The following is a 24714-nucleotide window of genomic DNA, read 5'->3' on the forward strand; positions in this document are numbered from 1 at the left end:
TGAAACCTAGTAATTATTTCTGTTTCAAGACAGGAGGAAAACTTCTAGCTCTAGACATTGTCTCTGCTTACTGAGATTTAACACAATCGTAAAACACTTTACTTTTCAACTTATTTTCTTGGAGTTTTGCAAGGTAACTCTTATGTTCCAGCTTCTACTATTAAAACATACATTTGCACAGGTATATAGTTTATATGCATTTCTGTTCTTTTTCAGTAGAGTACACTGTGGACACATTCTTGAAGCTCAGTATATACTATACAGTTCAACACACAGTTCTGCACCGGTAGTTTAATATACATAAAGCATATAGTTCTCTTACATTTGTAAGACAAGCATATGAATCATATTAATATTCACAAATGACATATGATTATTTACAAAATTCCAGATAGCTGGGCTGGCAGTGTCACATTTCTAGGGTCTATATTATATGTTCAAAGTTTCAAAACTTTGAACATCATATAATCAAACTTACATGAGCAATGTTTTAAAACTTCGAACATATAATAAAAATAAAGAAAGGAAAGAAAAGAAAAGAAACCTACCTGAACCCTGTGAGCAGAGGGATAACCCCTCAGCACCCCCATACCCCCACTACTTAAATATACCAACTCCAAGATGGCACTTCAGTGAAGTGAGATCGCCGTAGGGAATATTTCCCTTTACTTCACTGCAGTGCAGTCTTGTAGTTGGTATATTTAAGTAGCGGGGGGTGTGGGGGGGTGCAGCCCAGGTGCCCCCCCTGCTCACAGCGTTCAGGTAAGTTGGTTTTGTTTTGTTTTTTTAATTACATGTTTGAAGTTTTAAAACTTCGCTCATATACGTTTGATTATATGAGGTTCGAAGTTTTGAAAATTCAAACATATAATATAGACCCACATTACTACATAAATCATATTAATATTTTCAACTGACATATAATTATTTACAAAATTCCAGATAGCTGGACTGGCAGTATTTCCCTGGTGTCACAAACTAAATGTTACCAAAATTCTTTAAAAATAAAGAGGTACTTTTATTCGCACTATATATATTTGGGGAGTCCTGTATGAGTCAGAATTATATAATAAGAAATTAGATCATAAAGAATATAGACAGGGTAGCAGCTTTTATAAAACATTTAAATACTACAACATGACTTTGTGTTAACTTTTTATAGAAAGTTTAGCATATGTTTTATTTTACATAACTGTTAAAATGTGTGGCTGTTTAGAATTATTATTTAATAAACGTAAACTAAAGTAAAAAATAGTCTGAAGAACCATTAAGAGACTTTATTAGATAAAACAAAAAGTGAACAATTTGCAATAGTAGCAGAAGGCTTCACTTTAAAATAAACATGCTACAACTAACATTGGTTTTCAGATCTCAACCATTTGACAAATCCAGCCAATCAGCATTTAAGAACTGTTCATTCATAGAATTTACTCATAACAAAGTCATCTTTCTTAAGAAACAAGTACTGTATTTATATTGCACTTCAAAAAACCTATATGAAAAGCATTAAAACTTTGCTAAATGGTATCTAAAATATTTCAATATATTCATCAGTAGCTGTTTGCCCACAGCAGTAGTTTTAAATAGTAGCAGCAGTGTTTAAGCCAGGATACTTATCTACCTTCATCAATGTAATTCGGTGGTATTCAAAAAATTCTTTCCTTAAGGCTACATCCTCACCTACTGGATACATACTGACATTTTCAGTAACTCTGAATATAAACTCATGTCCTGCCTCAGTGTCCATTACTTATTTAGACAAAGCATTCATTACAATATGACCCCTAATCACTGAATAACTTTTAATATTCTCGACTTTATGGGACATTTTGACTTGCCCACAATAAATGCAGTACGTCACACAATTAGGCAAATATCATTTTTCAATGGCAGGGGGTTCATTCTTCAAGCTTATTTAAAGTCTGGCAGTCTACTGTCCATAAAAATCTTGAAAAACTGACTTATGGTAACACATATCCAGATTTTTAAAACACTATCAAGAACTCAATTTGCATTTGAGTTTTGAGTAGCTGAAGTTAACAAATTATTTTTTAATTTGACTGAAAGAAGAGGTATTTGCAGGAATTACTGAACTTGCGAACATGATTACCTTTTCTGAAGCATTTAATGTATATAAGAAATGGTATGACAACATGTTGCAAATGGAAAATACATTCAGAAAATATCTATCCATCAATCCATCCACAACCACTTTTTCCCATTTTTACACATGGGGTCGGGGTATCACTTCAACAGTGACAGTCATCTAGAGCCAAGGGTTACATCACCAGGTGTCTAGCATCGCTACAGTAGTTCTCCCACACCACAACCTCACATGCTTACATGCACGCTCACACCTATGGCCAATTTAGAGTGCCCAATCCACCTAATGCATGTCTTTGGAATGTGGGAGGAAACCAGAGCACCTGGTGGAAACCCACATGAACCCAGGATGGACATGCAGACTCCACACAGAAGACAACCCAGCCAAGAATCAAACTGGGAAACCTCGCTGTGAGGCAACAACACTCTCTGCTGTACCACTGTGCCACCCCAATTACATTCAGCCAACATATGCTACCAATAAAACAGAGGAAATTACAAAGAGACATAAATGATTTTAAGAAGAGTGATTTTTATTTATGGACACAACACTGTTGTTTAGACCCTGGCCAACTATTTATTTATTTATTTATTTATTTATCATTTGTTGACCGGGAAAATCCAACTAGATTCCACAGAGCCTGTTTTTAGCGGAGGCCCAGGGAGAAATCCTCCAGATGCATGCCTTTGGAATGCGGGAGGAAACCGGAGTACCCGGAGGAAACCCATGCGAACACAGGGAGAACATGCAAACTCCACACAGAAGGCACCCCAGCCGAGAATCGAACTGGAAAACCTCTTGCTGTGAGGCGACAATGTTAACCGCTGCACCACTGTGCCGCCCTAACTAGACACCCACTCTGAATATATAGTTTGGAAGGACAATATGTTTGCCTTTGTCTTAGGTGATAATTTAATAAAGGGGTTAAAAAAATAAAAGACAACAAACCTATCTTTCCATCTGATGCTTAACACCTTAATTTCCTGTGACTGCAGTACAGTCTAAGGATATTCTGCCCCTCTCACAGCTGCCGCATGCACTGTTGTGAGGGTGGTCTGATCCACTCATCAGAGAAAGGCCGAGAGGAAGAGGAGCATGTTGCACTAGAGGTCTTTTCATAAGGAGCAACTCCAGATGGACTAGCTGAAGTATCAGTTCTTAGTAAGGACTTGAGTTATGCCCTTTCCAAAAACTGGCACTTAATATATACATTATATGAATTAAAATGGTTTGCTGCAATTTGAACTTGAAACTTCTTGCTCACCGCCCCAAATAATGTTGCTGCTATTCAAATTAAGATTAGTTGTACCTTTGTACCCACTAGTTACCCCTTGTAACTGCCTTTTATACAGCTTGTGAATAAGATGTTTATTAAGTTCTACAGCAATGCACAAACTTAGAAATTTTACAACTAGTCTCCTGTTGAAAGTTTAGCTCTGAAAAATCTTAATTCCTAGGATACCATTGTAATTAGGTTGATTAGCAGGGTACTGTGGTTGTAATAAATAAGATTGATTATGTTAGTACATGATGTGTTGTCTGATAAAAGTATACTGAAAATAAAGAATTTAGGCTGAAAGGATAGTTGGATGTCTAAAATGTAGGTTATATATGATAACAGGTATCTAATGACCTTGCTCCTGATTTTTGTCATTTTTTACAAGCACCGTTACCTAAAACACTTTAATTTATGGCCTACTAAAAATCCACAAAACATTACAAAAACTACGATTAAGGCCTATTGTTTCTGGTAATGGCTGGGTAATGGAGCTATTATCAGTGTACTCAGAACAAGTTTTGAAACCATTAGGAGCTAAATAGAGAACGCAACTGACTTCTTACAGCAATTGTATGAATGGCCATGCTCAAAGTTGATGGGAGTTTTCTGTTGATGCCACTAAATATAGTCCCACTGTTTACTGTCATACCAATTGGTGCTGATGCCATTCAACAACATTATTGTCAGTCCAGTGGCATCTTATTCAGGGAAAATTTAGATGATCTGTTCCATACCGGAACTTGTATTAGACAGCATTATTTGTTTCATCAAGCTACAGGCACAGCAACGGGTAATCCATAAGCCAACTCATATACTAACATCACACTGTCCCTTTGGCAAAACAAGTACGTGTTAGGTGATGATAATGCACATTTATACATATACTTCTTTTTAAAAATTTTGTGGATGACATTGTTATATTATGGGATGGCACAACTGGAGGACTAATACACTAAGCACTTTTCTCTTAATGCAAAAGATAGCAAATGCTGGAGGTGTGATGTGAAAGAGGTAACTGGAAACATTTTTGGGAGTGTAATTAGGCCAGGAGATTTAAAAAAACTAACTAAAGAGTAGTTAGAAGTGCTTGGGGAACAAACGGTTGCTTATAAGGAAATTATTATTTTGTGCTGGCACACAGGAGGAGATAAAAGAACTGGAGGTGACCCTTGGAAATAAATGGACTTTTGGGGAACAATACATGCAGTATAATGTTCAGAAGGAGGAGTTAATGTTTAAGGGATGGAAGAAGTTTAGGTAATGGGGAATGAAGTATAATTGTCAAAAATGTACATACTGCATAAAAGCAGTGAGAGATATCACTATGGTTTGTTTTCTGTTAATGTGTGTATCTATGTTATTGTTGCAATTGTGATTTAATAAAGATGTTTAAAACAACAAACAATGCAAAACACATCATCAGAACAAATGAACTATGAGAAAAACAGCTATTACATAAGAAAAACTAAAATCACATGACAGTCTTGTGACAGAATATGTCATTTAAAACTATGTCTGATGAAGACAAAACTCAATGTCTAAATATTATCAACAAAAAGATCATATTTTTCAAACCATTAAAAATCACGTGCCCACCACTATAGTAGATAAAATTATACTTAAAAATACTTTACATATGCATATTATTAAAAACATATATAAAAGGAGAACTAAAAATTAAGAGGACAGCTCAGATCTATGATATTTATCTTAAAACCCAAAATATTTGATATTAATGACCATATTTTATTTATTTATTAACTGGGAAAGTCCGAATGGGACAGAGGCCATTTTCAGCAGAGGCCCTGGGAGAAATGCTCCAGACGCATGTCTTTGGAATGTGGGAAGAGACCAGAGTGCCCAGAGAAAACCTACACAAATGCAGGGAAGACATGCAGACTCTGCACAGAAGGCACCTTAGTTGAGAATCAAACTGGAGAACCTCTTGCTGTGAGGCGACAATACTAACCTCTGCACCACTGCGACACTCAGATCCAAGTTAACAGTAAAAGTTACAGATATAACTCCTTCATTTCTAAATATGTGTTGAAATTATTTTGTCTCAGACCTGGTGCCACTTGATCTACTACTGAGAAAACATATTTACATAATCCAGGGAACACCCTCCTATGAATGCTTAAAGCATTGTTGTTGTCCTTTGTGCAAATTACCTAATTATGTTCACAAATCTGCTACAAGAGCATGTTTATGTTTTCGCTTCATAAAAAACGCACAGCTCAAACATCTATCCACATACAGGTCTGCACTCTGTTGTAGATCGATAAAGCCCTGACTACAGTGCAAGCGACTTGGGATTGATTAGCAGCTTGGGTGTCTGAGGAGATGGGGTGCCCATTCTGATGTCAGGCATGTGTTCTGGTGTTCCTCTCACTTGATCCTAACTGGAGACTGGGGGCATGGCAGAGGGATTGTCAAAAAAAAAGATGTGGCATTAAGAAAGAAAGAAAGAAAGAAAGAAAGAAAGAGAGAAAGAAAGAAAAATTTTAAATGGGGCATTGACTGCACTGCTGCAGAGCTGAGGTAATATGCCAGAATATACCATTGCATGGCTGGACCAGAAAGTACATGCCCACGCAAGGGAAGAGGAAATTAGGGCACTGCAAAAAACATCCTTGACAGCAATATCAATATTTTATCAATATCAGTATTCAAACATCCCATATGTTATCAATACCAATATTCTAAAATCTCAGTGAAATTAAACATATGAACAGAACAGTCCTCTGCTTGTACCAACATCATTACTACATCCACTATTTATGCAGCTAAATCAATTAAATATTATAAAATCCTCACACTTTCTTACATGTTTACATGTCTAAAGTGAATAACTGATTGGATAGCACTTGCATATGCTCATTTGCTGTCTCTGTACTAAAACTTCAGTGTGACTTCATGCATAAATTGTACAATTTACTTGTTTTATCACCAGTAGCTTTTAAACGATTATGAAGATCTTTTTTGTCATTATCAAAGAACAGTCAAACTAAATTTTCAAACAAAACTTTATTGAAGCTCCTGTTTCTCACCATGCAGTACTTATATTCAAGTGTTCAAGGAATATAATTAATAACCGTTTCTGTCTGTTTCTTGCTTATCTTGAACACTTTTGGCACTAAAAGCTGATCTTTCTATCCCAAAGGGATGGTGCACTTGTAGACAGTAAACATTTTTAGCTGATATGCACAAAACAGATCACAACCAGCCTTTCTGAGACAACAGGAATCTCAAACACTCATACCATATTGTACAACTTTCATTTTTTTAGGTCGCCTATTTTCTTAAATATTTTTATCCTTTGAATGCCTTGCAATATCCATGCTGCAACCTGTTCCTTCATTTAATTAGTCATTTCATTAATTGATTAATTTGCTGTCAAAATGAAGTAATCCTTTTTTCAACCTTTTTGATCTTGGCTGGTCACCTGGGTCACAAAAAGCCAAGATAAATGCAATGTATGTAATTAAAACTTTTGAAGCAACCAGTCCAGCAGCATCTTATATATATTTAATGCAGTGATCTTACCATCACACTTATACAAATGCTTCTGAATAAAGTAATACTTACGACTGTACTTAGACTTCCTTATTATGATCAGCCACTGTTACCAGCAATTTGCCTAGTACTTGATTTAAAGGGTTTAGGAAGAATTTGATTCAGCTATGGTGACTGCCACATTGTGTTCCTCTCCCATACCATACCATATCAAGTACCATGTTATTTAATCAATGGTCTGAGTATATTGACTACCAGATAATGGTTTTAGTGGGTCTGTATTTGGCAGGCAAGCTTATCTTAAAGTTAGATAAGGGCAGCTTTAACTAGGAAGGTTACAAATTGTGTTAAGACAGGAGTTGTAAATTTTGCTTTATATGTTTGTTTCGTACTTTGTCACACTTCTTTTACTCTCTTCTAAGATGTATCGGCTCATTTTGTATGACATCTGAAGGTCCAAAATGAAAGAAATTGCCTTACATACCTGCTTAAAGTAGTTAAGACCTTTTTATTATAAATAAAAAAGCTATTGTGTCTTATTTGTAATATTATTAGGTTGTGTCCACACTCCACAGAAATGAAAAAAAAATCACTTTTACTTGCATTTCTGTCTAATCAGTTAGACAGAGTCACACTGTCATTATACAGTTATGTAGTGCATGCCACAATAAACATGTAAATATTACTGTTGTATATCCATCTACCCATCATCTTTTCATAAGTATAGAATGTCCACAGTCCTTGTCCATATAAATGCTGTTTACAAGTATATAATTTTTTATCACATTATTCACATTTCCTAAGTCAAGAGTGTATAACCTATTAAAGTTATTTAAAAGACTGTCATTTACTCTTCCTGCTGCGGTTTTGTTCTCACTGCTGGCTAAAATGGCAAATTCTCATCATAACCCCATTTAGGATGTACTCCCGGTTTACAATACTATATTGAATAAACTTGTAATAATCCAATTTTTTTTCCATATAATCTGAAATTAGATAGTTAAGATGGAAATATGAACTGTAGCAAATCATCTAAACCCACTAGCTGCTGGGAAAAAAACTTGTGATCCTGTGCCCACTACCAGATTACCATTCCATTAGCCCCTTTTAAAAATACAGAGTAGCACATTTGTGTACTTGCCTTTCTGTATAGTGTCTAAAAAAAACAGAATGCATGACCATATTGTAGCACTTACTGGACGATTTTTGTTAGCTTGTCTGAGTACTAGTTGCTATTTCCTGCTTCCTGCAGAACTCCTTTCACTTGATCACGTATACCATTTTCCGCTTTTTTAGCTTTTACACAGACTGCACAGAGCCTTGCCAATCTGGCTGCTTCTTCTCCTTCCAACTTTTCCCATTAGGTGTCACCATAGCAGAACAACAGTCTGCAAAACGATAGGCAGTGGAGTTTTACAGTGTGGAGTTGCCAGCCCGGCACCCACCCTTCACATTTCAGATCATTCACTAATCATACTGCATGTTTCATATCGCCACCTTTTCATCAGAGATTGTCATCATTTGTGCCATTAATTATGTCTGTCTCAATGTTATTGCGACTCTTTCCTGACAAATATGTGTGCTTTCTGCTCCTTACATTCATTCTACCCTCTGTTCTCCACTTCCCAGACAACTATAGAATTAAAACAGACAGCAGGGGCTTCTGTACAAGCAGAAGCAATCATTTTCCTGTACTCTAAAGTCTTGAGGATGCCCTTTCTTAGCATGAAAAATAGGACATGCATCTTAAATTCTTTGATCAAGAATTCAGGAGAAAACAAGTAATGAGGGAACAAAAGCTGAAAATTGGGGACAATTTTTTAAATATTACTCTTATTCACAAAAATGATTACAACATTGAAGATTATGATCTGATCTCCAGTCTTAACCTCTTTATAATATGTTTCAGACATGGATGCCAGGGGGTTCACCTTAAGAGTAAAGCTTGAGAAGTGAATCTTGGCATCCAATATTATCATAAAATTCACATGTCATGATGGAAGTATAACACTAAATATCTGGGACGGAACCATGTAAAGGTGGGGGGATCTAGACCCTCATCCTTCAGTCTGAGTCTGTGAGTTGGCGGCAAATATTTCTGTGTTGGCTTTGTTCAGGCACTGCCCAGAAATGATATCAAAGCTTTTCAGTAATCCAGGCATTCAACTATCTCAGTGAAATCCTTTCTTGGGTTCTGTGTAAGGAATAAACAATCATTCATAAGTACAGCCTTACTATCTCACACATGGATTGCCCATAAATGGACCTAGTCTGCTGAAGGAACCTATTTAGGGGTTATACAGTCAAAAGAAAAAAGAATGAGAAAATTGACAACCCTGGCAAGTGCCCTTGTACAAACTAAAGGGACTAGACAAATAAACCATTACTTAAACATATACTTGAGGAGGGGGGCTTCATTGTAAGATAATCACAGACTGGGAGACTATCTTCAAAGAACCATCTAACCAAGTTGAAAACCTTTTAAAAGTCAACTAAAACCACCAGAGCAGGCAAACTATCCCTTGCAGTCTTGACATAAAGGAGCTCTGTCCGTAAGAGGTCCTCATTTTCCAAATTAGTACAAACCCAGCCTGTGTGGGAAAGATACATTTTGACAGAAGAGATTTAATTTGCTGTGCAAGGACTTTTAACATATACATAAAGTTCCACATTAATAAGAGAAACCAGGCAATGGTTTGCAACCAGTGACCACTAAGGAATCTTTCCTGGGTTTAGGGATAACCATTATTATGGTAGATGTACAAGAGAAGGTTAATCATCCTGCAAGTCTGGAAAGATCTAAAAATATTCAACAACCCATGGAAAATTTGATACAAGGCTTTTATACAGTTCTACATTTACCCCATCCAGGTCACAGGCTTTATAACAAGGCAAACCATCTATTACCTTTCACACCTCCCCTTGAGAAATTGTAGAGAGAACTCTACTCTACTTTTCCAGTGACAGTTTAAGAGGGGTCACTTTGTCAAAGAATTCACGCATCTTACTCTCCCAATCATCAAGCAAAGGACTTCTAAGTAAAGTTGCTCATAGAAGTGATGGGACTCTGCATTAATTCATATTTCCCCAGTGAGCATAACCTTTTTGCCAGTCACCTTGACCCATGCTATGGATATTTGTTGCCTGCAAGCCTTGACCTTTTGTCTAGAAACTTGCCAGGCCCTCATTTTGGTTATTTCTAAATACAGTTGTTGGATTTTTTGCAATGCAGTACACATACATTTGAGGATTTGTCAATTTCAAATTTTAGCCCATTATGTGATATACTGAATATTGAGATATTTCATTTGGAACCCCATGAATAAAGGATATAGCAGGAGCTCGTCACAGCAACAAAACTGGGGCAGGTGGACCCATCAGCACAAGCATAATGCAGGACTGCAGGTACAATTTAAGATAACTGTTCACTATCATGCTTAATAATTTGCTGTGAGAAGTGACTTCAATTGTTGCATTATTAAGAGAGATTTTATTTATTTATTTTTTCATGAAAGAGGATTTGCAGAAAAAAAGAAGTATTTTGGGGGGTCGGGACTGGGTGGGGCAGGGGGGTGGGATTGGTCGGGGGTTGACCCAAATGATGCAACATATGTGTACCACCACCTTTTTGCTTACAAAAAAAGCACTGGCTACATACATCTGGCAAACATCTTCTGGACATCTACAAACCATCAAAAACTATTGGAAAATCCTATATAAATACTCTGTAGCACACTCTTGGAACTACCTTCCTCTTAACATAAGACGTAACCCCCATAAACACCAATTCAAACTTGAACTTAAAAACTAACTGAAAAAGAATTGGTCCTGTCCCTGTCTTGCTCCATCCTGATGTACAAAAAAGAAGTTATGTACTCACCATAACGTTCCATATTGGTAGTCCATTCCGCCCTTCATTTTCACATATGGGTTCAGAGCCGATCCTCAGCTCTGACTCAGCCGATTTACAAGCTCGAAGACCTCTGGTTGGCTCGTGGCTAAGCAGGTATCCCATAGTGCACCAGTACAAACCCCAGATCTTGTTTGCTGCTCACTAGAAGAAATAACCATAACAAACAAACCAATGCTAAAGGGTCTCCAACCAAAGATAACCAAATTATTATTATTATTATTGTTATTATTATTATTATTATGTCCAGATTCTTTCAGGATGGGGGCAGGAGGGCGGGTTGGTAAAAATGAAGGGTGAGATGAACTATCAACATGGAACTTTATGGTTAGTACATAACTTCTTTATGTTGTGTAGTCCAATCTCACCTTCATTTTTACATATGGGATAGCATCCCTAGTGCCTTATTCTTGGGTGGCTCACTGGAAAATACTCCTGACCACCATGGAGCCAAAGGATGCTCTACCCCTGGAAGCTAAATCCAATTTGTAATGTGTAACAATAGTGTGAGGGGTAGCCCATGTAGCTGCTGCACAAATATTATCAAGTGAGACCCTGGCTTGAAAGGCTGCAGAGGTAGACGGTGACCTGGTAGAATGAGCCTTGATCCTGCGGGGTAAAGGTCTGCCCTCAGAACTGTAGATAAAGGCTATGCAACTGGAAATCCAATTAGATAGTGTCACTTTAGAAACTGGTAAGCCCAATCTGGAGCCAAAAAAGGAAATGAATAGTTGATCTGATTTCCTAAAATCCTTGGTCCGCTGTAAATAAAAACGTAGTTGTCTATGAACGTCCAGCTGATGAGAATGGTATTCAGCTGCATTACAGTGATTAGGGAAAAAAAATGGGAGTTCTCATGATTGATTTAAGGTAGCAGGGGAACAAACTTTGGGGAAAAAGGAGGGATTAGTACACATTGACACCCTATCTTTGTGAAAGATCAAATAAGGTGGCTTAACAGACAAGGCTTTTAGCTCCGATACCCATCTAGCTGAGGTGATAGCTACAAAAAACAAAGTCTTCCAAGACAAACATTTCAATGAAGATGAGTGGGAAGGTTCAAACGGGGGAGAAGATGAGTGGGAAGGCTCAAACGGGGTAGATGTCAGCTTGGACAACACAAACTTTAAATCCCAAGAAGCCACAGGTTCTTACAGCGGTGGTCTCAATAGAGTGGCTCCTTTCAAAAAGGTCTTGCATAGCTTATGAGACATTAAATTGGTATCTGGAAACCCTAAGTGAAAATAAGAAATTGTCACCAATTGAACTCTGATAGCAGCAGCGGCAGATCCTTGCTGAAAAAGCTCGGAGAGAAATTCGAAAATCATAGGGATAGAAGCAGTGTAGGGATCTACATTAATTTTCTGTGCCCATATAGAAAATCTTTTCCATTTATTGCCATACAGCCTCCTAGTTGAGGGTTTATGGGAGGACATAAGAATATGTGACACTGAGGATGATGCATCATGAAGCCTGACTAGGGATGGAACTGGAGCAGCCACACTGGCAATTTGAGGGTGTGGATTGAGGGATGTAGTGAACCTGACATGTGAGTCAAGAGATCTGGAGCTGGGTCCAGGATCCAAGGATCGTCCAGGAGAAGAGGCTCGAGGAAGGGGAACCAGACCTGACGAGGCCAGTAAGCAGCAATGAGGATCAACTTGCTTCCCAGCTGACTGGCTTTCTGAATCACTTTGTAAATGAGAGGAAATGGAGGAAAGGCATACAGAAGTCCCATGGGCCAATCGTGAGCCACAGCATCTCTGGGTGTCTTCCCCGGAGGGGGAATGAGGGAAAAATAGCTGCTGCATTTGGCATTGACTAGACTGGCAAAAAGGTCGCAGCAAGGCTGTCCTCATTTTCGGAAAATCTGTTCCACTGTTTCCCATTTCAGAGACCATTCATGAGGCAGTAGGATCACCCAGCTGAGCTTGTTGGCTATCACGTTTGTCGTCCCTGGAATGTGCATTGCAACCAGAAAGCGCTGGGAAGAAATCGCACATTCCCAAACTCACGTGGCCTCTCGACAGAGTGTAAGATCTGGTACTGCCCTGTTTGCTGATATACGAAACTAATGACATGCTGTCTGATTGTATCGCAATAGTCCCTAAAGGAAGAAGGTCTTGAAGTGCTTGCAATGCCAACAGCCCTCATCTCCAGAACATTGATATGTAGGTGGGCCTCATGTTCTTGCCATGTGCCTTGGACAGTCCTGCCGAGATAATGCCCCCCCACCCGATCTGGGAGGTATCCGTGGTCACAGTGGCAACGGGTTGGGCAGAAACAAAGGGGGTGCCTGTGAGCAGCTGGTTGGGAGCTATCCACCAAAGAAGATCCTTCTTGCATGATTCCATTAGCAGGATAGGATGACTCAGCGGGAGATATTGGAAGGACCATTGGGAAGACAGAAGCCACTGGAGAAGTCTCATGTGCAACCTGGCTAATGGTACTAATAGAATGGTGGAAGCCATAGTCCCGAGGAGCTGAAGAACCCACTTTGCTTTGACCTTCCACAACAGGAGAAAACGTTGAATTTGAGAGATTAAGTTTTGTGCCCTTTTGGCGGGGGAGACGAGCTGTCATGTTCACTGTGCCTACCTCTGCGCCTATAAAAATCACAGATTGAGAGGGCAATAATGCAGATTTTTCCCAATTTATGGAGATCCCTAACTGAGCACAAAGTTGAATAGTGGCGTCCCTGTTTTGGAGGAGTAGATGCCTGGTGGGGGCAGTCAGGAGCCAGTTGTCCAAATATGGAAACACCTGGAATCCCCAAAGTCTCTGGTGAGCTGTCACTACTGCCATGCATTTGGTGAACACCCTGGGGGTTGTGGTGAGACCAAAGGGCAGAGCACAAAACTGATAGTGACTGGCTCCCAGCAGGAACCGTAGATGGCTCCTGGATGCCTTGTCCATTTTTATATGGTAGTAGGCGTCTTAGAGATCTAGACAGCACATCCAATAGTCTTTCCCTAACAACGAGAATATCGACTGCAGTGTTACCATCTGAAACTTGTCCTTCTTTATGAATTTGTTTAATCTGCTGAGGTCCAATATTGGCCTCCAATCTCTGGTTCGTTTTGGTACTAAAAAGAACCTGGAGTAAGTTCCGGATCCTATCTGGTCTGCTGGGATGGATTGGATGACTCTTTTTAAGAGCAACTTGTTGATCTCCACAGTTGCCTGATCCCTGTGATTGGGTGGTACATCTGGGATCTTCTTGGGAACAAACAGTGGAAGGAAAAAGGGTATGATATAGCCTCTGGTAACAACTCTTTGTACCCACTTGTCTTGAGTGATATTTAGCCAGGCTTCTGGATACAAAGAAATGTGACCCCTGACCAGCCCCAAAGAAATGCAGTCGGGCCCCACATCAGGAGCGCTGATAAGGCCGTTCCTGAAAGGAATCACAGCCTTGCTGGTATTGCGGACTGCCCCTGCCTCTAGGGCGACATCTCCCATTTCCTCCTCCTCCTCTGCCTGTGAAGGAGGGTTCACCCTGTGTGTCCAGAAAGACCCTCTGGGACTTTTTGAACCACATTTTACTGCCCCTTTGACCTTTGGGGTATGGTCGAGAGGGAACAGTAAAACATACTCCCATGGCAGAAAGCGTCTTTCCTTCTTGCTCACACCAGCTGAGTGTGTCTTTCACCTTAGAACCAAACAATGAGGAACCATCAAATGGGGCATTAATGAAAGTAGACTTGAACGGTTCCGCAAAATTACACAAGTGCATCCAGGAGTGATGCCTCAGGGCAACTCCTGAACCCGTTGCTCTACTCGCTCCATCAGCCGCATAGGAGATAAGCTGCACGGAGGTGTTAACTATAGAATTTAAGGTGGACAACTGAGCAGAAATCTTGTCAGGGATTCCCTCAGTACATGCACCTTGTATAGAATCTCCTAACTCCTTGAGGAGATCCCTCTGCAATCTCGTGAAGTGAGTGAGATAGTTCAAAGACTTGAAGGGTAAATGCCGCTGAACTAAAGATATGCTTCCCAAATCTGTCCATCTGTTGAGAATCCTTGTTTGGCAGATGAACAGAGGAAGACGTCTCCACCAGCTCCTTCTTTGTGTCCGCTGCCACCAAAATGGCATCTACGGGAACGCCATTAGACAAAAACTCTTTACCAAGAGGGGCAGACAGAAACTTATTAGGTCTCCTGGGGGACTGGCTCCACAGCATCAGGAGTATCCCACACCTTTCTACTAACTAGATCTATCAGTTCGTCAAAAGGTGGAGACACCCAAGAGGCAAAAGGTTGAGACCCGAAAGCCCTCAGGTACACCGACTCCTCATCAGAAGGGTTGAAAGTGGGCCAGTTGCACCTCTGCTTAAGGATCTCCAGGATGTCCACAAAGGAGACAACATCAGAGGACAACTTGGGGGACCCTTCCAACTCCTCGAGGTCAGTGTCCGATGTCAAAGACTCATCCTGGGAGTCAACATGCTTCCTCTTACATATTCTCTTCCGGGGAGGCTCCTTGAAAGGACGTTCTGGGAGGGCCTCAGAAGAGTGGGGGCCACCAGCTGATGGCTCCTGAGGCTGAGGGTCTCTGCTTTCTCTGGAGAGAGTAGGGGCTGAGACTGAAGTGGGTGCTCTTGGGGGGACAGTGCTGGTACCACTGGTAGGGGCTGGAGAATGAGACAGCATGCTCCTCATCATCTTAAACACCAACCTCTCTGGCTCCGAAGACCTCCCCCACTTCGAAGAGACAAAGGTTGACATCGGAGCCAGAACTGTCGGCTCCGAGGTAGATGCAGTTTCTGAGCTCACCCTGGCCGATGTACCGAGAGGAAGGCTCAGAACCGAAGAAGATCAATTCCAACCCTCCCTGTCGGCGCTGACAGGAGAGCTTCGGCCCCTGGACACAACAGATGGCACCGAGTGTGTCGGAGCTGAACCCAGCTCCAAAGCATCAACAAAGGGAGCTGAAAATGATAGTTCCTCCAGTGGCACCAAGCACTCCGGCTCTGAAGGGCTAACATGGCTCGGAGGAGGAATAGCAGACAAGGGCAAAGCTGGATCGAGTAGCTCCGGAACCGGCTGGGTCAGAGCCAACAATAATTTTGCTAAAGCAGACGACTTTAAGAGTCTCAACACTACCCTCTCCACATCTTCTTCCAAAAGGCTCCTGGAAGACCTGGAAGACATAGTAGGGGATCTTGACCTAGGGGGCACTGGAGACTTCAGTAACACAGAAACCGATAGGGAATCCACAGACCGGCTCTGAGTAGCAGATTCAACTGCTGATTCAATCGGTTCAGAGGTCAGCTCCGAAATACTGGGAACCGACTCTGACACCACAATGGTGCTCTCCTTCGGCTCCGAAGGCTGTGGAGTCAAGGAGGCAGATTTTGACTGTTTAGGAGGCAACTCCGAGACACCAGCCAGTGCCGGAGTAGGCCTTTTTGAAAACTTAGATTTGCCAGACTTGGAGGAAGCCAAAGAACTGGATAGAACTTCCTCAAAAGATGGTTTTAGTAGACCCTTGAGTATAAGCTTGTTCTTTCTCTCCTGTAACACCCTAGGAGAGAAAGCATGGCAGAACGATTCCTGCAAGTGGATGGTCCCTAAACAGTAGACACAGCCACTGTGGCCATCTGTTAAAGACATCTTTTGGGAGCAATTCATGCACTTTTAAAACCCGAAGGTTTGTGCTCCTTACTCTCTTTAGGCATTCCACACACACGCAACTCCCAGGAAGGGAAGAAGAAGAAGAAAGGGAGAGGACTAGGTCCTCTAACTAAAATGGGCCTAGCCCTACAGAAGGCAGTACCACGAGGACTACGTCCTCTAACTTTAATGAGCCTAGCCCGGTGGAACAGAAAGCTAGGTCTTCTAATATAAACAGACCAGAAAAAGGAAAAACTCATGTGCACAGAAACTGTATATGACTCTATTTAGTAAAATTTAAGAATAATAGCTAGCATACTAGGGAAGGAAACTCCAACCATAAGTAATTAACAAGCATATCCCCACCAAAAATACAATCTCTGAGGAAACTAAGCTGACTACCAAATGGAGACTCAATAACAGTCAGAAAAAACAACAGGTGCCCCTGTTAACTAACAGCAGAAAACAGCCAAAAACTAACACTCTAACTCTAAACTGGCACACAGGATACCAGACTAACAACAAGTTTAAACTAAGATTGCACCAAAAGGGCAAACAACGCAACTGCCTAGGATAATAGCAACCCTAACAACACGATATTAACTCTAATACTATATTTAAATAGAAAAGAATTTGACACTTAGCCAGAGCCAAGAGAAGCACACCCAAACTCGTCGACGCGGCAAAGAAGATCTGGGGTTTGTATTGGTGCACTATGGGATACCTGCTTAGCCACGAGCCAACCAGAAGTCTTCAAGCTTGTAAATTGGCCGAGTCGGAGCTGAGGATCGGCTCCAAACCCATATGTAAAAATGAAGGTGAGATTGGACTACACGACATCTACTTGCTACCTAACTCCATTTTTCTCACTCCCATCAGCTGCACTTTTTTCTTTTTCTAATTATATTATCTACGGTACACTTATACTTTTTTCTTATAAATATTTTTTACATTGTAAATATTTTTTGCATTTGAATTACCTTACTTTACTGTATATATATTCTGCTACTAGAATACAACTGTATAACACTGCTGACTTTAATATTGATGTATAGGTTCTTGCTAGTATAGCCATTGTAATCTTTACTTTTGTTGCATCTGTATTTGTAACTGGAGCTTTTCTCCTTGAGTCTCCACTGAAAATGGGCCATTGGGTCAGTTGGACCAACCCGGTTAACAAACAACAATAAATAAATAAATAAAAATAAATGACCAGCATCTACAAAAATGATGCCCAGACTACTACTCAGATGAATTAAAGAAACAGATCACAGATAGTCCTAATTTTGCCCTTAAAAGGGCAGACAGTTTAAAATCACAGTGATGCTATAAAGATAAAACAAAGTCACCAACCATCAGTATAAGTAAAAAGAATAGTGCACACTATCATTATTTATGTATTTTATAGGTTCATAGGTAGGTACTAGGCTATCGGCCTTAGGGCCTATACAAGCCTAGCCAAAAAGGTACCCTGGCTTTCGCCACCCAAGAAAATTATTTTCCTGTGCCCCTGTCAAGCAATACCACAGAAGTGATCCCCGGGGTGAATTTCCTATTACCCATCCAATCATCAAGATTTTTCTTGAAGAGTGCTAATGAGGAGCTCTGTTTGACATAGATAGGTAGTCTGTTCCAGAGTATGGCAAATCTCTGGGACAGGAATCTATCCCTCCAGCATGTTCTGTTTATTGTGGTGACAAGGTTTAGGTCCCTAGAGCATGTAGCTCGGAGGGATTGGGATTTCTTTAAGTGGAGCATGTCCAACAACTCTGGGTTTGACATAGGTTTGTATGTTAGGCAGAGATCGCCTCTGAATAGGTGATATGCGACGGAGTAAAGCTGGAGTTTTTTGAGATGGTCTGCGTAAGGCATCTGTTTGAGGCCAGTAATCCTCTTTGTGAGGTATTTTTGCAGCCTTTCCAGCTGTTGTAGATGTCTTGTGAGGTACATTCCAAAAGGGGAGTTCTACTCTATAATGGGTCTAATGAGTGATGAGTAGAGGGGAACAATGACCTCTTTTTTTTTTTGGATGAGAAACCTTTTGTGATGAGGTGTGCCACGTAGAAGGATTTTCTGACCACTGTGGCAATGTGATTATCAAAGGAGAGACTACTGTCCACCTGTGTCCCAAGGTCTCTTATCACACTTTCGGTGTTAAGTAGACTACCACCTATGTGGTAGTTCATGGGTACAGAGTTTTTACCAAAAGGGATGACAATGCACTTTTGGCATTGAGCTTGAGACCATGTCTTTGACACCAGGCATCTGTCTCAGTGAGGCCCTTTTGTAGGATGTCCACATCGTTAGGAGTTTCAATTATGGCTCCTAGTTTGCAGTCATCTGCGAATTTAGTTAGCCAAAGTCCTTCTGTGTTAGCCTGTACTTCAGAGAAGTAGTTACCAAACAGGAGAGGACCCAGGACTGAACCCTGTGGTACTCCACTTGTCACTGGTCTGAAGTCTGATTTGGAGTCTGCTACTTTCACGGTGTGGGTTCTTTCAGTAAGACAGTTGGCAACCCATCTTGTGACATAGGGATTTATACCAAGTTTAGTGAGTTTATCTATAATTCTGGAGTGGGGGATAGTGTTGAACGCCACCTGTAGTGGGAATAGAACCCAGTTTGTGCATTCTGTCACAAATAAGGTTCATAGGTTTACTTTCCACGGCAACTGTCATGCTAGAAATATTATCTGGCTAATTGTATAAAAGGTACTGCATTTTGCTAACCAAGTCAAACCTGGAGTTCTTGTAAATATGTGGAAGATATCCTGAGAATTAGAAATGATTACTATGATGCAAAACCTTGTTTCATTTATCTGTCTATCTAGCTAGCTAGCTATCTTTTGTTAACTGGGTTACTCCCAGTCGGCTTTTGGCCTCTTTTTAGTGGAGATTCAATGTGGTATTTATACTACTAGGAGAAATTTGGCCATACTATTGAGGAATCTCCCCTACTGATTTTGATAGGTACAGTGGGATCTTATACATCAACCAAAACTAGCGCAAGGTCAAGCAGATGGTTTCTCAGTTCAACGTCTCCTCTGAAGGACAGCACACTAAAAGCTGCAGAACCCCCCTAACACTGCACTGCAATGTCAGCAATTTGAAAATTAATCTGGTCACATGTAGTGGGAATAGAACCCAGTTTGTACATTCTGTCACAAATAAGGTTCACAGGTTTACTTTCCACGGCAACTGTCATGCTAGAAATATTATCTGGCTAATTGTGTAAAAGGTACTGCATTTTGCTAACCAAATCAAATTGTTACTCAAAGAATATAACATCAAACAAAGATTGCAGATTAGGCAGTGCATTCTAATAAATGCCCTGGCCGCATATGCAGTGGACACTGATGCAGAGCTTGACCATGTATTCAGAGTTATCGCAAACAAATTATGAATCTAAGAAGCAAGTTTGGAGTGCTACTGAAAGAAGCGCAAGAAGTGCAAAAATGCAAGAAGTTCAGAAAGTGCAAGAACTCCAAGGATACCATGATTCCCTTACTGACTGCAGAGGTATCCTGGCTTGAACATTACTGCCACTACAAAAAAAACTGCTGACATATAAACTGCCATTGTTAAAGGAATATATTTAAAAAGTGATATAGTATTTTACACATTTTAATAACGTTATATGGTTTTCCTTGAAGCACAACAATGTGAACTGAAAGAATACATTCTAAACAGCAAAGATGGCTGTGTCACTTGCTGAGTCATTGACACAAATAATGGCTAAACAACAGCATAAAGAGTATTGTTTGCACTAACATTTGTTCTGTGCTGCTGTATGAACCACAAACTCCTCTACTGCCCTGCAGCATATCTACAGTTTAAAAGGTTAAAGTTTCACATTTTCCATTTAGTTTCTTTATTGGAGAAACTTTACAAACCAGACAGTTGTAATCACTTTGGCAACAAAGCAAAGAGCTCATTGCAGGTGGGTTATGAAATCATTACTTACAGAAAATAAAAATCCTGAGAATGCAGAGGGAAATGGAACACCACAGTATGGCTCCCAGCAGGAAACAGAATATTTTATTTCACCAGTTATGAAAAGGTCTCTGGAAAAGGCTTAATTTCCTTCAATCCACCTTCATATTTCATTTTTCTTAGAAGTTTATACAACAGCCTAAAATTTCAATATAAATACTCCATCAGCTCTTACCCTTTCAATGGTCAATAAACCTTAAATCATTTAACTTGTTAAAATGTATTTATTTAACATTTGCTGACCGGAAAGTCTGACTAGGACAGTGCCTATTTTCAGTGGAGGCCCTGGGAGAAATGCTCCAGATGCATGTCTATAGAATGTGGGAGGAAACCAGAGTACCCTGAGTAAACCCATGGGAACACAGGGAGAACATGCAGACTCCGTACAGAAGGCATTCCAGGCGAGAAGCAAACCAGAGAACCTCTTGGTGTGAGGCACCAATGTTAACCACTGTACCACTGCACCACCCAGTTCATTTAATTGCATGATATTTAAAGATGTACTATCACACAAACTCTTAATTGTTCTGAGGGAGACATAAAGATAGAAAACACAATTTACAAAATATACTCCCCCACACACACACGTACCAAATCAACTGCATGGCAGCTTGAAGCAAATTTAATGGGATGGTTTGAGTGACTTATAAAATAGTAGCAGTCAATGGTACAGATATGGGTGTGGGTGTGGTCACCCATGACCTATGACACTATTTCATAATGACCCATATGATATGCTAATAAATGAGTTTACCAGTTTAGGGTGTTAATCACAAAATGCTAGCAGGAGTACCAGACTGGAAGACAATCCATAAATGACTGTTATTGTAAAATGTTGAAAAGGGAGGTTATTAGTGTGGAGTTGCAGGTTCCAATACCTGGATCAGCTTATTTAATGAATTTGTAGTGCTGCATTGCAGAGTAGCTGCAGAACGGCTGAAAGGAAATGCATGACTTTTTCAGAATGATGCAAACTCTGCAGTATAGTAGCTGGGCATGATGAGGTAGAAGGGATGAGAAGGAAGCTGACAAGGGTGTTGAAACAGTCAGAAGTGTGGTGGATGACATCTAAGCAGCAAAGCAGTGCGTCTATGAAAGAGTGCCATAACGAAAAACAGACAGCGGTATGTGAGAGCTGTTGATAATTGTACCACGAATGTAATGTGCAGTGGATCCTGTCAGTTACCTTGAAATTGGCAAGTAATATAAAAAGGTCATAAATACAAATGGATACAAGGATGCTTAACATGTGGCACTTCAGGTTGAAAGTTGGAGAACGTTAATCTGTACAAAGACAACTGTACGGAGGCAATCTATGCAGTCTATGGAACCCCACCTCTACAACAGCATAACCTAAGAATAGAGGTCGTGCAAAAGGGCAGTGCAGAGCCAAAACAAAAAATCCATAGGACTAGAGGGATTACAGAAGCTTAATATGAAAGCAAGGTTGCACATAATCAAAATGACTGTGCCTTCAATGGTCATTACAATGTCCAATAAAACAAATTTTAAAAACATAACTCTAAAAAGTGGACATCTGCAGTGGATTTGATGTAGCATGAGAAAGAGTGACTAGTGGAAAAGTCTCCCAGACGTGGTGTGTTAAAAACCAGACGTAGAATTCAGGAATAGGCAGAATAGGGCTAGAACCATTATCAAGAGTGGTTGAAGGTGATAAGTTATTAAATGTGAAGAAACAACTTCTGAATCAACATCAGGGAAATGAAACAGCAGGTTGGCCAAATGGTCCTAATGTGTCACAAAACAGAATGCCACACTAATTCTAAGGATATTACAGTTTTTTTAATATGTACAATAATGCCTTCATCAAACATGTATGAAATGTTTTCTGCATGTTGTCTTTGTCCAAAACTAGACTGAGAATGTTCAGGAATTCCCATCATTAAGAAAAGTACCTACAAAGGTCATTGCTCATTGTACTAAAACAATGTTGACTTGTTTGTGAACACAACACATGCTAATTCCAAAAGTATAACACTTATATTACAGACTTTTGCTAGTTTGCAATAAGATGGAAAATGCAATGACACACCCAAAATCTGTATGCATTTTATTTGGAAGTTTGCAGTTTAGAGATTATGATCACAGGACTTTCTTAAATATATATCAAATAATTTAATTTAATTTTTTAATGCATTCACTAACTGGGTAAGTAAACTAGTCATCATGGACCTTTTTCATCTACAACCCATGCCATAAGGGCGAAAACATGTACTGCATATATTGACAGTTTAGTGTAGCCCATTAATACACATAGTTTTGGGAAGAAACTGGAGTAGTTGAGAAAACCCACGCTGGCATGAGTGAACATACAGGCTCCACAAAGACAGTGACCAAAGGTCAGGACTGAACGCCAGACACTGGAGCTGTCAGCCGCAGAGTTAAACCTTGGAGCTCTTGTGCTAGCACTTTAAACACAAATCCTGCTTAGTGTCCTGCTTATTGTAGCAACAAAAAGGCTTCAGGAACCAGAGTGCAAAGTTTTAAGAAACAGCTACAGAATTTTCATTATTTTTAGAGAGAGAGAAAAAAAACAAAATAACTCACGTTTCTTTGCTAGACGAGACACCATAATGGAAATTATGACAAGCAAAACAATGGCAAGGCAAACTAGCAGCACTTTAGTGATTTTCTGTTGACAGAAACAAAGTCTGAGTTAGGCAGTTTGAATGTAACAGTTAAGCACAAAATAATCAGTCCCAGGTGGAATATTCAGAATCGAATATATGCCTGGCATTCCTGAGGAAATTCTTAAGGGAAATTTACAGAAAGTATCTCATTGTTTGACAGCATGTCAAGTATATTTTTATGCATTGAACTGTCCACACTTCCAAAAAAAGAAAAAATGCTCTTTAATAAATCTGAGAAATGCATGGTAGAAAACACCACAGAAGGAAATTATCTTCTAAATCACACACAGTTGCTGGCCTGTTTCATGAAAAGGAATTTTCATTATGTCAGACTATGATTTAATTAATTAAACTTAAACAGAACAAAACAGTTTTGCTTACCTTCATATTTGCAGCTCCCGTTATGGATTATCATGGAAGAGAATTCCTAAAACAAGGAGTAAACTGATCCTTGAAACACGATGCTCTGGAAAACGAGTTAAATGTGAACTGAGAGCATGCCTGTGAGATCTATATAATGCTGTAAGCATTCCCAAAATATAATTCTGGTTTGGTAAAAGTGTGTTACGCAAGGTAAAACCAAAATCTATTAGTCATGTTGCATATAATGTGTATGTAGCATCTGTATTTACACACACCATTCAAACCATCCATTCAAGAACTGTGTTCTGCAAAGTTTTTTATTTCCTTCTCTCAGCTGAGGGAAACTGTTAAATGCAATGGAGGACAGTGGAATTCTTAGCCAATAGTAAGACACTGCTGATTAGTGGAGCCCTTTATGAAAACTACCCATGCATTTCTCATGTTTTTTTCTGTCACTCTTTTTCCTAAGATAAATGAAAGATAAACAGATGAGAGCTGAAGAATGAACTAGTTCAGGTTTCAGTAGCAATTCCAAAGTCAGGCTTTGCTGAGAATGAAATAAGAGTAAGTAGATTTCTACCCACCACCACAAAAGAAATTCCACTCAATTGAGACAGCTTATGGTCAAGACCATATGCTTGACATTCCGAAAAGTCAAACAATGGAAAACAACAAAAATCTATGTTTTAGCAGGGATTTAAGCTGCCCAGCACCCCACACCCCTGCAGATCATACAGTGGATATAAAAAGCTTACGCACCCCCGTTAAAATGCCAGGTTTTTGTGATATAAAAAAAAAATGAGACCACAATAAATAATTTCAAAACTTTTCCCACCTTTAATGTGACCTATAACCTGTACAATTCAATTGAAAAACAAACAAATCTGTTAGGAAAAAAAATATAAAAAATAAAAAACATACAATACGCTGGTTGCATAAGTGTGCACACCCTTAAACTAACACTTTGTTGTGTGTGCACACCCTTAAACTAACACTTTGTTGTGTGTGCACACCCTTAAACTAATACTTTGTTGAAGCACCTTTTGATTTAATTACAACATTCAGTCTTCTTGGGTACACATCTGCCATCAATTAAAGAGACTCTGATTTCTTCTTGGGTACACATCTGCCATCAATTAAAGAGACTCTGATTAACCACAAATAAAGTTCAGCTGTTTTAGTAGGATTTTCCTGAGATTTACTCAGTTGCCTGCTACAGCAAAAGCCATCGTTCGCAGAGAGCTTACAAAACATCAAAGGAATTTCGTTGTTGAAAGGTA

At 39.7% G+C, this 24714-nt stretch overlaps 1 protein-coding gene across 1 annotated transcript in view; it reads right to left on the reverse strand.

The window, feature by feature from the left end:
• The window catches only part of LOC122804724 (fibroblast activation protein alpha), a 1600794-nt gene extending 1577023 nt beyond the window's left edge, over positions 1 to 23771 (reverse strand). Inside the window, exons 1-2 of the mRNA XM_044074776.1 lie at positions 23453 to 23771; positions 22989 to 23073 (exon numbers count right to left, since the gene is read on the reverse strand). Of these exons, the coding sequence (XP_043930711.1) occupies positions 22989 to 23073; positions 23453 to 23458 (91 nt within the window). The 5' untranslated portion in view covers positions 23459 to 23771. The remainder of the gene's footprint in view (positions 1 to 22988; positions 23074 to 23452) is intronic.
• Between the last annotated feature and the right edge of the window lie 943 nt (positions 23772 to 24714).

Source organism: Protopterus annectens, chromosome 6.part0 (assembly GCF_019279795.1).
Source record: "Protopterus annectens isolate FY-2018-M chromosome 6.part0, PAN1.0, whole genome shotgun sequence".
Taxonomy (NCBI): domain Eukaryota; kingdom Metazoa; phylum Chordata; order Ceratodontiformes; family Protopteridae; genus Protopterus; species Protopterus annectens.